Raw genomic sequence first — 15,939 nt, forward strand, 5'->3', positions numbered from 1 at the left:
CTGCAGAGGAATGTTAAGTCCACTGATGCCCCAAGGCAAGACATATCACTGCCTCTACAGGAGGGGCTACTGCAGTTGCAGTATCCCATGAAAACACTGGCAGCAGTGGTACCTCCACTTGATAAGCTGGATAGCTCTGTGCACTGTGCTGTACAGCCTCCCTTCTAAGGAAGCCAAAAGGTAAGGCCTCAGCTTTCTTTAAGCCCATCATTTATTTAACAGCAGAACTAAACTTCATGGCTTTAAGGTTAATCATGAATACTGACATTTTCAGAGACAGCAAGTTAAAGCTTCTGCTAGTGCTGATGAAGTAAATACAATCAAAACCAAACAGAGCCTATGTCAGTGTCCCACTGGTAGCTAGAACATGTCTCATCTATGCAATTTACTACAGAGATATTTGATTTAGAATCAACTATTTGGATTTTATTTTAAATGAAAAAATAAACAAAAGAACTGAACACTCTCAGCTCCTCCACACCAGCTTCCTACTGAACATTTTGCTCAGATTTTTCCAGGTTTTCTACCACTCAATCCCAAAACAACTGAGTTTAACAGGGACCTCTAGAGTTCATCTGATCCAATCCCCTGCTCAAACAGGATCAGCTACAGTGGGATTTCCAGGACCACTCCAGATGCCTTCTGACTATCTCCAAACGTGGAGATTCCACAACCTCTCTGGACAACCTGCTCCAACATTGTTACCCTCACAGTACAGTTGAGCTACCTTAGGTTCAACCAGAGTCTCCTGTGCTTCCATTTGTGGTCACTGCCTCTCATCTCGCCACTCCCTTCCCAATCCCCTGATGAGACTCTCACCCTGAGCTTCCTCTGTACTGAACAATTCCAGCAATTCTCTCAACCTGTTCTTCAGGTCAGAGAAGCTCCAGTCCTGTAATTATCTTAGTGGCCTTTCACTGGACTCTATCCAGTAGCTCTGTTTCATTTACTGGGGAGCCCAGAAGTGGACTCAGTACTCCAGATGTGTCCTAATCAGTTCTGAGATCACTCATCTAAACTGAAACCCTTGTCTAGTACTTCTCAAAATCCTTATTCCACTGCAGGCAGTGAAGAAGTTGCATCTACCCGCTTCAGACCCCATTTCACTCATCAGTACTTTGCTAGATGCCTCCTCCAAACTGCCCTTTCCTACTTCCAGCTATTTCCCACTGGATCCAATTGTCCAAATTCACCAGCTTATCTTCTACCAAATTCTTCTTCTAGATACTCATCTAATTCATCAACTAGCATTCTGTTGCATTCAACCTCTAGCCCTTCAACCCCTTTTCTAATCCTTCATTAGTCATCTAGCAGCTGATGATCCTGAAATAGCAAACCAGAGAAAGATATAATTAAAATCTGAGTTGAATTATCCCTTAATGCTGCCAAGGATAATAAATTACTTTTAAAAATATTGAAACATTTACATACATTATTATAGAGATTAATCAATATCTACATACTGAACAGGAAGAAAGCTTTGTTTTTCAAGTACACTTCTTGCAGTTTTCAGCATGGAACTTTCTCACAGTAAATACTGAACACAGGATCTGTTCTGCTGTACAGGTCAGCATTTTGCTGAGCAGAACATACACAGAGAGATTGTGTAAGAATTCCAGCACCTCTGAAAAGACCTTCACTAGAACAAGCAACGTCACAAGTCAGAAGACCTTCAGCATGAGGGTAAAAAGATTACTTTGACAACTTTTATCCCATATTGCTTCCTTTAATGAATGCTTCCTAAATGAAGAATCCAGGCCTCAAGAAATATTTCGTCTGAGTCTTTAGGGGCTCTACACCCCAAGCAAACAAGTGACATGAATTTGGGAGAGTGTCTAGATTATGTACGTAACTGCTCTTATTCCGACAGAAGAAAATCAGTCCTGCTATGACACAAGTTCACACTGAGAGTTAAGGTCTAACAGTTATAGTTAACCTGTCCAGTTCAGAAGCTCTCAAAGTCTTATCTTTGAATTTATTTACAGATCAAAAGAGAGAAATCCAACAAAGTTAACCTGCTCAAATTCTCGAGAGGAAATTCCAGTATGCACTTTTTCTGTTGAATATTACTTCCTTCCAACTTAGAGACACTGCAGTCATCATTTTATGCTTTGGCAAACCAAATCTGAATTGGCAAGCCATATCTGTCCTGTACTATAAAGTTAACCAAGAAACAGGTATGAAACAAACATTTCAAATGTAATACAAAATACCAGTTGTTTGCCTCATTTTCAGAGCTATTTCTAATACAACTACATTAGCTACATTTGTTTTGTAAGAATAAAGTTTTAGCCACACCTTAGATACATGTAACTAAAACCAGTGGATCACTTACCGAAGAAGTCAAATGAAAAGGGATCCCTTCCACCAAAAAACTCCCTAAAGACATCATCTGGGTTGCGGAATGTAAATCCAAAATCAAACGGATTATCGTGATGATTTCCACCTACAACAAAAAGGTTCCGTTTCAGTTACCTTCACACAATCTTACTAACATGAAAGTTCAGGCCAATAGGGTACTTGAATAGTCTACAAATATGAACAATTTCCAAAATTTCTCTTTCAGGTATCATACAAGTTAAGTACACACATTACTTCATTACTTTTTATAATTCTCTGTTTTCAGATAGCAGTAATATCTTTTATAATAACTAGAAAAACTGTAAAACAACTGTAATCTCAATTTTCAAAAGACTGAATTTTAGGCCTTGGTACAGGCATTTCCAGATTGCTGTCTTGAAAAGAAAGCTGTAGAAAATAGAGAAAGCAGGGAACTGCTGGTTGTCAACATACCTCCACCTCCATTTATTAGGCCTTCTTTTCCGTATCTGTCATAGATGTCACGTTTTTTAGCTACAAGGAGAAGTTGTACATCATGTCAGTAAACAGGTTCGTTGGTTTTGTGGAAAAATAAGAACAGTTAACTGGTATCCTCAGTTAAACATCGTCTCAAAGCTAGTTTATTTAAGAAAGTTCTGGCATGTCACTGCTGAACATTTTTAAAAAGGATTGTCAAAGCAAATTAAATTCAGAAAGAACAGGTACTAAATTTCAGACTTACTACCATTGAGTTAAGAAGCTGTGGTTCTATCAGAAAAAGTTTGGTGCAAGGACAAACTTCACATGGAAGGCTGCCTTTAAGAAGAGAATGGCAGAAGAATATGGCAGTTTTCTTCTTTGCACAGGTACCATGAAAAGCTTAAAGGCTGTGAAGGACCTCTGCACTTCAACCTGCTCCTCCACACAAGTCTAATCATGAAGCTGGTCACATCTTGCCTGAATAAAACCCTGATGGTATCAATTTCCAAGAAAAGATTCTACAGTCTCTCTGGAGAACAGTTCAGTGCTCAAGCATTGCCTTCCTTCTGTCCCACTTGCAAACCTTGACCATTGCCTCCTTTCCTTTTATTGCATAAGACCAAGCCCATTGTGGGAGAGTTATGAGAACGGAAGAACAGTGTTTATATGAGTGACTGCAAAACCCCTAAAATTAATTACAACCACTACTTCTAGCTTAATAATGGAGAATTGAAGTGATGTTACAAAATGCCATGGAAGGATGTGACTCAAACTGCTTGCTCTCTATTATCTTAGAAGGCATGGAATGACTATTAATTTCACTGCAGACCAGCTTTACAGTATTCATGAGAAAGAGGAGAAAAATGAACTCTACATTACTGCACAAGATCAGATGGCACTTTGGTACTGGAAGGAAACCTGAACGGCTAAAAGAAGCAGACAGTCAGCTTACTTTGCTTGCACTGGTGTGGAAGTACCAGTCAAAAACCAGTCAGGGCATTTGATTTTAGTCTCTAAATAATATCACGCTTTTCCCACTGGAATCTCTTCAGTGAAAGAAGTTTTTAAAACTTAAACAGAAAGAACACGCAGTTACCTCAAACAGATGCTGGAAACTAAAATATTTCTGACCAACAGGAATTAGAATTTTATATAATGGTTATCATCTCTAATAATAGGAGCTTGCAATAGGTTCACAAGCAGACAAATCCCCAAAGCTTGATACACTATCTGTACCGCCTTTTTAGAAAGCAGTTTTTAAAGAAAGGAGGCTACCCTACTCATCAAATTAAGAACAAAGCAGGAAGGCAGATAAACTGTCACAAGCAGCAAACAGCAAGGATGACCTTTGTAAGCCGAAAATTCATCTTGAAAAATGTTACATTTTTGATACCACAAGGTTTCCCACCAGGGAAGCATGTTCAATGATCACCCAATTTCAGTATTCTTTGCTTATGTAATCCCTTACAAAATTATTCTTCTGCCAAAAATCTGTCATCATTCAAGCCTGTAATGGTGTCAGAAAATTTCATTAAGTTTGCAGAACGTTTGACTGCCTCTCAACCACTGGGCTCAGGATTCTGGTATCCCTGCTGCACAAATGATTGTTAAGACACCAGTAACTTAGGATTTGGTCTAGATCCAAACACTGGCAGCACTTTTAGAAGATGTTCTAAAATTCCAGCAGTGTACTGTTTCCAAAGAACTTAGAGATCTGTGTAACAACCAGACCAGTATCCTATTTTTATCCTGCTCAAAAAAATTAGTTTAAGAAGGATAAAGTACTCTAAAAGACAAGTATACAATGAACTAATGATAAATTAAGTTCTGTTTCTCCCCTGTCAATTAAGTATCAAAACCAAGCAAAGAAACACAGTCTGCAAGACTGCAGCTCGATAAATCAGGCTGAACTCTGAGAGGTAATCTAGATGCCACTAGTGCTTTAAATATAGCTTTCCCATGCTCGCTGTCTCAGGTGAAATCAAGGACACTTCAGAAATAGCATATAGACAGCTGCAGTCAATTACAGAGGAAAATTATCAAAGTAGCTTAAATCACTTTGTTATGATTCAGGCTGCTTTTGTCAGAACACTGGCAGAAGTTAATGATACCCTGCAAGCAAAAAGACATGGGTGAACTGTAAACTGCATTCCTGCATTACATGGGTCAGGCTAAACACCTCATTCAGAACAATTCAAAATAAACACTATCTTTAGTATCACAGTTGACTGAATTTACAGAACTCACCCAAATGAAATCCAAATTTTCAGCAAGGTTTACAGTATGCTTGGGCTTTGTCAAGACTAGCTTACTGTTACAAAAACTAGAAGCAGTAGGCCCAACAGTGCATACTTTAGAGTTGGTCTAGCCTAACTTTTACAGGATAAACACAGTAATACCCCTATACTGATAGTAACACTGGCCTCACCTGATAAGATAAAATTAATCTTGGTATTCACAGATGTCTCTACAGAAATTTCTGGCAGACATTAAATTTCAACTTCTAGTAGTTTGGTTACTCATCTAGGGAGATCCTGAAATTTTTGTTTCAAAATTTCTGCTTATTCTGTCTGATCCGCAAGCTTCTTTCTCTTTCATTTGAAAAGGAAGTAGTCAAGTTGGATGGTGAACCAAAATTACAATATCCCTTCAAAGCATCATATATCAACATTTTCAGTCTGATACCCAGAATAGAGAAAGGCAGTTCAAGAGCCCTTTTAAAATACCTACCATCTGACAAAACTTCATAGGCTTCGGCTACTTGCTTAAATTGCTGTTCTGCCTCATCTTTATTGTCTGGATTTTTATCAGGGTGCCATTTTAGTGCCAATTTACGGTACCTGAGCGGAAGGAAAACAAAATATATTTTAGTCTGAAATAATGGAATATGCTATACAGATAAACACAATGTTTCAAACAAGCTGTCAGGGATGGAAGTACTTAGAAATTCCTGGTGCTTTGTATCTTGCATCTAGTCTGGTATCAACAGATTCTGCAGGTACACAAAGAACCACCTACTCAGATATGCTTTAAAGAAGAAAGTAGGTTTGGTGTTCTATACTTACTCTGAAATTATTCCTGTGCATTTCTGATGATCAACATCTGCTAGACCTAAGCAAAACATTCCAAAAGATCTCTGCTGTGGGCTTCTCCTTAGAGCTCTATAATTATTCGGTACTCCAACCAATCATGGGAAGCATCAAGAAGGATCTGGTACGTTCAAGGTTCATAAAGCTCCAAGAATAAACTAACTGTGACATGCTAATATCAATGCCTTCTTTGACAGCTACACCTGCACACAATTCCTATCCTCAAATGAAACATTTTAGGCAAAGTATTCATAACTACTTATTTAGGCAAAGTATTCATAACTACTTATTTAGAGAGGCAAAGCTAAGCTTGCACTTAGGTTGATGTGTTTTGCAATCATCCAAGAGCACAGTTCAAACATTTGAGTTGATAAAAGTAGCACGTGCAGGAATTTGCAAAAGAACATGGGAGGACAAGAGTGTGACTCCAGAAACCATGTCATTTTATCTGTTCCTTAAAATCCATTTTTTATATATATATATATATATATATATATCAGTGACACTCACGCTTTTTTGATATCCTCTGCTGAGGCATGCTTCTGCACTCCCAGAACTTCATAGTAATCCACCATGTTTCAGGAGTTGTCTCAGTAACAACAGCTGAGTCTTTCAAGTCCTGCAACAACAACAACTTGTAAGTGACGTTTGTCCAGTACTGCTACTTCATAGAAGGCAGGTAGAAGCCTGGTATGGCTTAGTATCAAACCTGATCGAAGATTTGTGATTTGTGTTTCAAATCACAAAAAATAAACCCACTTTATTTTAGGTCAAGAGATCAAGCAATTACTTTAATTTGGATTTTTATGTTCTTTGATCCCACTGAAACACAGTACACAAACACAAAGATAAACAGCGGATCCTGAAACAGATTAGACTGATAAGCTAAATTTAATCAGTATTTTAAGAAGGGCATGTGGATCACAGTTTTGATGTAGATATTAATAACTCTGAATGAAAAAGTTCACCTAATGTTATCTATGACACCTGTCATGTCTTAAGCACATATGGGCATAAACAAAGGGACCCATCTTTCATATCTGTTCTTCAGAACATTACTTCCACTGAGATGCTCCCTTCAGAAAAGCAATGTATGTGCAGGTCTTAGAAATCTAGAACTGCACCTATTGAGCCCAACAAGCCTTTCTTGTATTCAGACTTTGACAAAAAAAATGCACATGTTGCCAAAGCTACTGAATACCATTTGCTTCCTTTATGTTTACGAAGAGAATCACATAGCCAGGCAAGATTGCTCCAACTGCAAGGTAACCAACCAACTCAAGTGCACAGGCACTTAGTGTTTCTTAGTATAAAATTATAGTTTCCACAAGAGTCCTGAGAAACCTGCAAGCTAAAAAAGCAATTTAAATACTGACAGTTTCTTGTCAACATTAGAGAATAATTATAAGGAACAGTTACACTGACCATTACTCCAACTAAATGACCATTAAGATGAAAGAACCTTCCTAAGAAGTTTCAAGAATGTTTTGTATCTTCATGCAAAGCTGCCTTCTCTCCACCACTGTAATAAGTCTCTATTCTGGCAAAACTTCCAATCCCCTTTCCATCCTACCACTCTAGTTTGTTTCAAGTTTTATGAACAAGGAAACAGTGACCTTTTCCAGGAGTTATCAACTTGTTTCAGGGAAAAGTTACCCAAATACACTCAGAACACAACAATACAGCAATGTATTAGTCACATTTTCTTATCTCGTGCATCAAGAACAAAAATTCATTGAAATAACCTTTCCCCCTTTAAGCCTTTCAGTGTTTTTTGTTTTAGCCCAGGCAGTCTCAGTTTCCTTTTCTTTCACATAAATGCTGAAAGTATTTAGCATAATGTAGCCTAGTGAAGTAGTCTGAAATTAATTTATTGTACTACTTTTACATGTATCTTTCAATATCCTGGGATATAAACATTAAAGAAAACCTTCTTTTTAAAATAAATTGGTACATTTTCAAAATATGTTCCTGCTGTAGGTTAAAGCTTAATTAACTTTAATTATGGATTGTGGTTACATACACATTTCCTCAAATGGCAAAACCAGTTTGAGAGATACCCTGCCATGCTTCCTCTCCTCTCCAAACTACTTACAGAAGCAAATGTATTGGAGATCCCATGTGTTTAAAACTTGGGTGGTTTTAGCAATCTACTTTAACCATACAGTCCCACAAACACAAAATTAAAGTGTAGCAGGTAAATAGCCCTTTGCCCTTTGAAGAAATCTCCACATCAAAAACACCAGTGAGGGTATAGTTAATACAGTGACCAACGCCAAAGGAAGTTGGGGGACATGCATTAAAATTAACATTAAGAATGCCAATAATATGCTAATGGCAGGATCCAACATGTAAACATACAGATTACCAAAAATAGCCCAGGATATTTGCTATCAACTGGCTTGTCTAGTTTTGCTGTTTCCCACACAACAATTAGAACAGCTCTGTGAACACAGAGGTAAGGAGCAAGGTCAGAATGGGATCCCATAGCCAACCTTATGAGCAATAGCATATATGGAACGTAAAGTTTACAGAAAGAAATCAGAAGGGGGGAATCTAGTATGAATCAAGCTAAAGGCTAGAGGTCAGAGTCCCTCCTGACAGATACCAGCCTAAAACTAGTAAGCAAATGGCAGGAAGCCACAGGCCAGGAGCACATATCATTAAGTGTTCTTTCCACATTCTCCTTTTCTTAAATACAAGACTTAGATCAGCACTCCTCTCAATTCAGGTACCTATCTTAGAGGGAAAATTTAAACTTCGAGCTTCTAACTAGAAAAAGCATGTAGGAAAAGCAACTTAGATGCAAAAAATAAATCACATTTTTCCTACAGAACTTTGTGCACACAGGTAGTCATATTGATTTCAACACATTTCTTTAAACACTTTGCTGTTTGTTTAAAAACAATGCTGCAGAGCTGTTAAGTTCAGACTCAATACAAATAAAATATATTCTAGATAACACAAGCCTGAAGTTGGGACAAAAAAACCCCATGCTGCGGCAACATGACCACCTTTTAACAGATGACTCTGAGCCTAAAAAGCAACTCCTTTAAGACAGAAGAATTATTTGTTTCAAAGAAATGTCTGGGTATTGCATATTCTCTCTTTATGTGTGAGTGTTATTGCTCAGTTTTTACCTGCCACTAAGGGAGTCTGGAATTAAAACATGCCAGAAGATTTCTAAAAAAATGAAATTGTTAATATTCTCCTTCTCCTAATCAAAGTGTCAAAGTAGGTGACAGCAAGAATTCATCTCTGATATACTGTTATGTCTATCTGCTAGTTATCATAAAGCATAAACTGTACTGCTGAAATTTTAGTTATCACAGGAACTTTTTTCTTGTATGTAAAAAGGTTTTTAAAATACTTACAAGAAGAAAATTCATCTGCAGCTTTTTTTGTCCAGCTTAAAAAAAAAAGTCAGCTAATATTTAGCCCCTCCACAGCCAGTAAGACTGATCAAAAAAACCCCACACATGCCCACAAAACCCTCCTCCCCCCGCAAAAACCCAACATTCACAAACTAGAAAAGACCTCTATCTGCAATCTTTTCAGAACAGAATTATTTAAAATATGCACTCAAGGAAACAGCCACCATCAGCTTATAATAAAACAGAATATGTATGACCACTGACTTAGAAAATAGCCAGCAAATTTAAAAAAAGAATAAATCAGTACTTTTCAGGCTAGTAGGAGTCTGCATGGTGAAAATGCCTAGATGTTTCAAAGATGCAAACGATGTACTTCCCTGCAAGAAACTACTTAACTGTCCTAACCAAAATGACATGACAAAAATCTTCTCCAAACACCCAATCTGTCAGTTTGTCTCCAAATATACAAGCCACGCTCATTAATTAGGCACTTGAGAGTTTTTTTTCTTAAGCCAGGAGGAAGCCAGCCCACCAGGAAATTAGCAGATTTCCTGTCTTCATCCACAGAAAATGTTCAAAATTTCAGAAGAGACATGCAAAAAAAAAAAAAAAAACCCAGCTGAAAGATGTTTCATGGCCTTCGTGTTTGCTCATGAAAATCTGTAGTTTCTTGTGCTGGGAACTGCATTATGTTTACAGTGTGCTATCAGCGACTCCAACTCCTTCTTTGGGGCATGAAAAGCAAACAGGCAGATGTTTATGTGAACCAAAAGTTTCCACAGTTTATAGATTTTTTCAGTCATCATAGGAGAAGGCAGCTTTGCTCTGGCTTACAGAACAGTGACCCTGAACTACTGACTCAAGGCTCGGGCCCTCCTCACACAGCTCAGCCCAGCACTCAGCCAGAGTTATCCCAAAACCTGGCTCATAAGCTCTCTTTATAGTACAGTCCTCAGCTACATAAAAAGCATGAGAAGCATTACAGTAAATAGATATACAGAGAGCTCTACACTTTTACATGATCAGATGACAGACAAAAGCAAGTAATCAAACAACCAGCAGGGAAGAAAACACAGCACCCCTAACTAAATACGGAAGGGAGGAAAGTATCCAAACAAGAAATTCTTAGAGCAGCCAAGAGGGAATTCAGACAGCAAGGGGCATGCGACCTTTGCAGTCAGCTTAGTCAGAAAAAGTTATCTATTTCTGGCCATGAAGCAACGGGCAGCACGGAGAGTCCTGAAAGATGCCAGAATAGCTCGAGCTTAGTGACTACAGCAGTCACCTGGACAGCAGGATGGAGTTCCAAACTCCTGATTCATGCAGTTTACAGAAGCAGGCAGTCATCAACATCCTCTGCAAGTCCCACAGCCATCCAGTTCCTAGCACCAGCCTGCTTTCCATGGACTTATCTAAAGGATTGCATCCTGCTGGCAACTCCAGAGGAACAGATACCCTGCTCTGAATCCCAGTTCACTTTGACTGAACTCACAAAGATCCACTGTGCTAGAGCTGTACAGGAGCTAACACAAAAACTCCCCCAGTTTACCAGCAAATTTTTCTAAGAGTAATAATGCGAAGGAACAAATAAAGTTACTTAGTAGTGCAAAAACACCTGTATAACTTTTGTGATTAATAAACCTGACAAATACATTCAAACAAGGCATCAGCATTAATTTTTTTCCTCCTCCTTAAACATGCACAGTGCAGTGCAGACTAAGACATATTAAAGACTCCAATACTTTTAACTTCTACTTACCTAAGCTTAGAAAGTTGTCACAGTTTAACTTCACAGGGTCCAGAAATTTATTGTTTCATGGAAAAATGTTAATTTACCATATAATTAAAATTAATAAAATGTACTTAAATAGCCATGTTTATACTCATTATTTTAATACTCCCTCAGCATCCCCAGGAGATGAATTTAATAAAATGAACATTCCAAAAAGCTTAGTCTAATCTCATGTTTACAGCAAACATCCTGCTTGTATGTCAGACAGCAGAGTGGATTTGGATACAGTTATTATTATACCAGCGTGCAGTTCCATACAGGGAGAAGACAGCTGGGCTGCTTTACCTTGCAGTTCATGGTCCATGGTAGAAAAGAAACAACAAAACTCCACCACAGCCAAACAAGAGACACCTGCAAAAGACACCCTCACCCCTTAAGGCAAGAAGTTACAAAGAACCCTGTCCACTCCTCTCCTCCCCAATGGCAACAAGACACAACTCTGGCAAGAACTACAGGACTTAGTCTGTAATGCTGCCTGGCACATGAAAAGCCGGTAGAGGGCAACAAGTAAGAAACCATTAAAAAAGAGGGAACCAACCAAAAATGGAAACAGAAGAAATCCAAAATCTTCATCTGTGAAAGAAATGTAAACTGGCTAACAAAAACCAGGAAAGGACGCTGATCAGTGAACAGGCCACCCGGACTCCCTTGGCTGAGACTTTCCTGCTTATCCATCTGATCCCTGATGAAGGGGCACTTATTCATGATCTTTCCTTAAAGCAAAGGAGCATTTTTCCAAAACACGGCAACTCAGGTGTCCAAATTTGGAATTGTGTCACAAATATCTGGAACACTGTCACTCTCCTAAAACTAACCATAAAAGGCTATTTTATACGAAGTAAAATTCCTATCTTATTTTAAAAAATATATGAACTGTGTATGATTAAGCAATTAAGAACAGTGAAAGCCTCAAATGAAAGATAAGGGCCAGAAAGTTTCAGGCAAATAATCACATGCAATCAGATGATGTTTTAGAGGAAAGAAAATAGTTTAAAGTTTCTACAGATTTCCCCTGAAGTGTTTTTGGAGTCATGATAACTTTATTTAAGGCAAACAAAAAAAGAAAAAAAAAAAAAAAAAGAGCTCCATTAAAGCAAAGAGCAAGTTCTTTTTCAGAGTGTTGACAGGCTGTCATAGATTCAGACTACATTTTAAGACAGAAAAAAAATTTCTTTAAAGTTTTTATTAAAACTGGCTGCAATGTAGCTATAAATGGCTTCAGACTCATTATATGGCCTTTAAGATCCTTAAGTACTGGGCCCTCACTAATATCAGTGGGATTTCTGTATTTATTCAGAACAAATAGAAAGCATAAAACCTACAACTAGTAACTGTAGGAGTGAAATACATATGCATGAATTATTTCTTCCCTAGCAGTTAAATAAATAAAGCAGAATGATTTCATTAAGTCTAAAGTAAGAAAAATCTAATATCCATTCAAATGTATTACATTCAAAAGAAAATACAATTTAAACCTACTAATACCCTCAACTACAGTTTTATTTCAAATCTACCTTGAAATAAACAATCATCATATGCAAGATCCAACAAGTTTTGACAAAGCTAAGTAATTTCTCACTAATCCTTCCATTGCTTGAATAAGACAAAGGAAAAGCTGTTGACAGAAAATGTTTTCAGGACACAGCTGACGAGGTTCTTTACAAATGCTATTAGAGAAATGGAGCACTTCCTACTTAAGGAGCACAATGCTTTAACATAAACCTCACACAGCCAAGTTGAAAATTACAGCAATGAATTCCCTTCAAAGCATCACTCCACGGTTAACAAGCAGTAGATGTGCTCCTGGAGGTCTGGACCTCCTCCACAGCCGGCGGCACAAGGGCAGCTCCGGCTCACACGGGTGGCTGCGCCCGGCGCTCAACCCGCGCTGACATTTCAGTCGATTCCAGGCCACAACTGCGACGCCTCTGGACGGGGTACAACGCAATCACCGCCCTCGTCCCACGCAAGCTCAGCTCACAGACCTCACTGCACCAATGGGGTCGGCACAGATGCAAAACAAACCAAAAACCTGGTATTTATTTCCTCAGGACAGTCCACGTACTGTTAGGAACAACCACATCCTACATAAGATGATGATGATGATTTAACATAAGTTGTTCCCTCTCCCCACATACATTCTAAAACTTCTAATGGATGAAAGAAAGAATATAGTAGGTAAAAAAATGTATTTATCTATTTAAAAAAATCAGAAGCAAAACACATTAGCCCTCTAACTAAAACTTCGGTGTTACACTAAAGTAAAGCCCTGCATGCCTTCTCCCCAAGCCCAGCCAAAATAAATCAGCAAACTGCCTCAATCTGGGAAGGACAAAGAAAACACCAGAGAGAGAAGCTATCTGGGTAAGAACCTGCTGTAGTTTGAAAGCGCAAGCTTTCAAAACTACTAAAAAGACAAGTCTGACGAAGAACAAGGGGAACTCTGCAGTTTACAGATAAATATAGTATTAGTAGTATTACAGTCTAAACAGTGCTGCCAGTAAAAGTAGCAATTTAAATTTCTCCTCCAGTAGAGACTATTTAAGAAAATTTAACACTAATTTAGCTTCCATTTCCAACACACTCTTATTTTCCACTGAGAAGTCAGCACAGGAGCCAAGAAGAGTAAATAAAGTTAGACCAGTGTTATGCTATAGTTAAAATTTTGGTTGTTTGAAATTAAAAAAAAAAAAAAAAAAAACAAAACTAGTCACAGAGACAAGATTTGTAAATACATTTACTCATTGATCCAAACAAATCTTCTTTGACAACATAATCCATCAAACTAAATGGTATTTTAACTACCAGGCTCTTGATCACCAGCTGAACATCAAATCCCTACCTGGAGTACAAGGATCTCTGAAGAGTAAAGAGAAATTAAGGTCAGCGGGTAGCAGTGACTGCAACCTCTGCTGCAGGACGAGAAAGGCAGAGCCTTGCTTCATTCCAGTTGTTCCCTTTGTGTCAACACCTTGTTCTTATCACTTTTTGACACTTTATACCCCAAAAACTCCTGGATTTGATCACTGACTATCCAACGTCACAAGCCGGACCATTTGCACATAACGCTGTTATAAACGTAGCTTTCATGTTACTGTGTCTGAATAAGTAGCTGTTTATTATTACCAGAATTTAAAACAGATTTGCTCCTATTTTAAATCATTTCTAACACCTTTGTTAGCATGGCTTAAGCCTGCAGCACATGTTTTCAGCAGCCAAGGAGAGCTCTGAGAGCAACACAACGTAAAGTGTTGGTGCAAACAGGAATGCTGGTCATAAACCCAGCCCACTGCCCCCTCTGAAGTGCAGCAAATACTGACGACAAACAGTGCTCCTTACCTGGCAGTGTCAATTTTCAACTCAGCTCGGAACCTGGCAACAGCGAGTTCAAACCGCCCGACCTCTGCCGACCTCGCCCACAACAAACCTCCCGCCTGCCCCTATCCCGAATAAGAAACACTGAGCAGAACGTAACTAAACTGCTTCCATCAGGGGAGAAAAACAGCGCGTTTGGCTTAGAGTCATCAAGGGTGAAAAATGCCCGAGATCATCCAGTCCAACCATCCCCTCAACACTGCCACTGTACCCCTTAAACCACTAAACTACAACAGCCAGCGCCACATCCAGACGCTTCTTAAACACCTCCAAGGATGGTGACTCCACCGCCTCCCTCGGCGACCTATTCCAATGCCTGATCGTCCTAAATGTGAAATATTTTTTATATTACTTAACCTGAATCTCCCCTGTCTCATCTTAAGGCCATTTCCTCTGGTCCTTTCACGGTAGGCACGGCAAAAGAGTCCGCCCCCCCCCCTCATTACAACCTCCTTTCAGAGAGTTGTAGAGAACGGAAAACAGGAGGACACAATAAGGCTCTCAAGCCGCCAAAGCAGTGCCCTGCGACGAAAAGCGCTTTAAGGAGAAGATCTGTGTAACGAACCGAGGCTCGCCCTCACCCTCTGGAAACTGAAACCACTGCGAGCAATGAATGGAAATCCGGATTTTTTTTTTTTTTTCCCTTGCGGCGAACAGGCGGGACTGAGAGCTGTGAACGAACGTCCCGGGATTTGCCCCGCTCCGAATCCCGGGGAGAGCCCCGGGCAGCCGCTGCCTCCCCGAGCTGCCGAGCCCCGCCAAGGCCAGGCAGAGCCCGCACGGCGCCCGGGGCCGTTCCAGCACTGCGGGGCCTGCGCCGGCCGCGCCGCGAGGCCCCGGTACCAGGGACGCCGCTGCCGAGCACGGCGGCCTGGCCAAGCGCCCGCTCCCCCTGCCGCCCGCACGGCCGCGGCCGGCCCCGGGCCCGCCTGCCCCGCACTCACCCGCCGGTGGCTCCGCTCCGCGGCCGCCGCTCCCGCCCGTCCCTGCTCACGGCTCCCGCCGGGACAAACGGCAGCGGCCGCAAACAGGAAGCGCCGCCAGCGCGCCGTCACTTCCGCCCCGCCGCTTCCGGAAGTTTCTCGAACGGCCCCGCCGGGCGTCCCGTGTGAGTGGAGGGCGCCCCCTGCCGGCGGCCGTCGGGGGCGGGGCTTCGTGGGGGGCGGGGCCTCGTGAGGGGAGGGGGCTGCGGGCGGGGCGGGGTCGCCGTGCGGGTGGGGATCCGCACATCCCAATTGAGTGACGTCCGCTTCCTGCTCCACAGAATCATAGGATGTCCAGTGGACGTGGTGGTGTTCAGCTAGAGGTTGGACTCAATGGTCTTAGAGGTTTTTTTCCAACCTGATTGACGATGTGATTCTGTGAAGCAATGGCCAGGAGTGCAGCTGAGGGGAAAGGAGAAGAAAAAAACCGAAAAGAGAAATTTTAAGAAACACTCTTTAAATAGGTGCGTTTGGCTGCTAGATGACAGAATTTCTTCCCCTTTTGTGTCTTATTGTACTCTCGGAAA

General features: G+C 40.4%; 1 protein-coding gene across 5 annotated transcripts in view; it reads right to left on the reverse strand.

Annotated features, from left to right (window-relative positions):
* Positions 1–15,492, reverse strand: part of DNAJB6 (DnaJ heat shock protein family (Hsp40) member B6) — a 126,272-nt gene extending 110,780 nt beyond the window's left edge. For 3 of the 5 annotated variants that reach the window (XR_006018688.1, XM_042044320.1, XM_042044319.1), the window contains exons 1-5: positions 15,374–15,492; positions 6,399–6,507; positions 5,530–5,639; positions 2,794–2,853; positions 2,336–2,446 (exon numbers count right to left, since the gene is read on the reverse strand). Coding sequence is in view for 4 of the 5 variants with exons in the window: in XM_042044320.1 (XP_041900254.1) it covers positions 2,336–2,446; positions 2,794–2,853; positions 5,530–5,639; positions 6,399–6,463 (346 nt within the window). In the remaining variant the exon portion in view is untranslated. The remainder of the gene's footprint in view (positions 1–2,335; positions 2,447–2,793; positions 2,854–5,529; positions 5,640–6,398; positions 6,508–15,373) is intronic. The other 2 variants (XM_042044323.1, XM_042044322.1) reach the window with 1 other exon arrangement.
* Between the last annotated feature and the right edge of the window lie 447 nt (positions 15,493–15,939).

This window comes from Corvus kubaryi, unplaced genomic scaffold, assembly GCF_017639235.1.
Source record: "Corvus kubaryi isolate FWS band 111438036 unplaced genomic scaffold, C.kubaryi_AGA036_p1.0 37398, whole genome shotgun sequence".
Classification (NCBI taxonomy): Eukaryota; Metazoa; Chordata; class Aves; order Passeriformes; family Corvidae; genus Corvus; species Corvus kubaryi.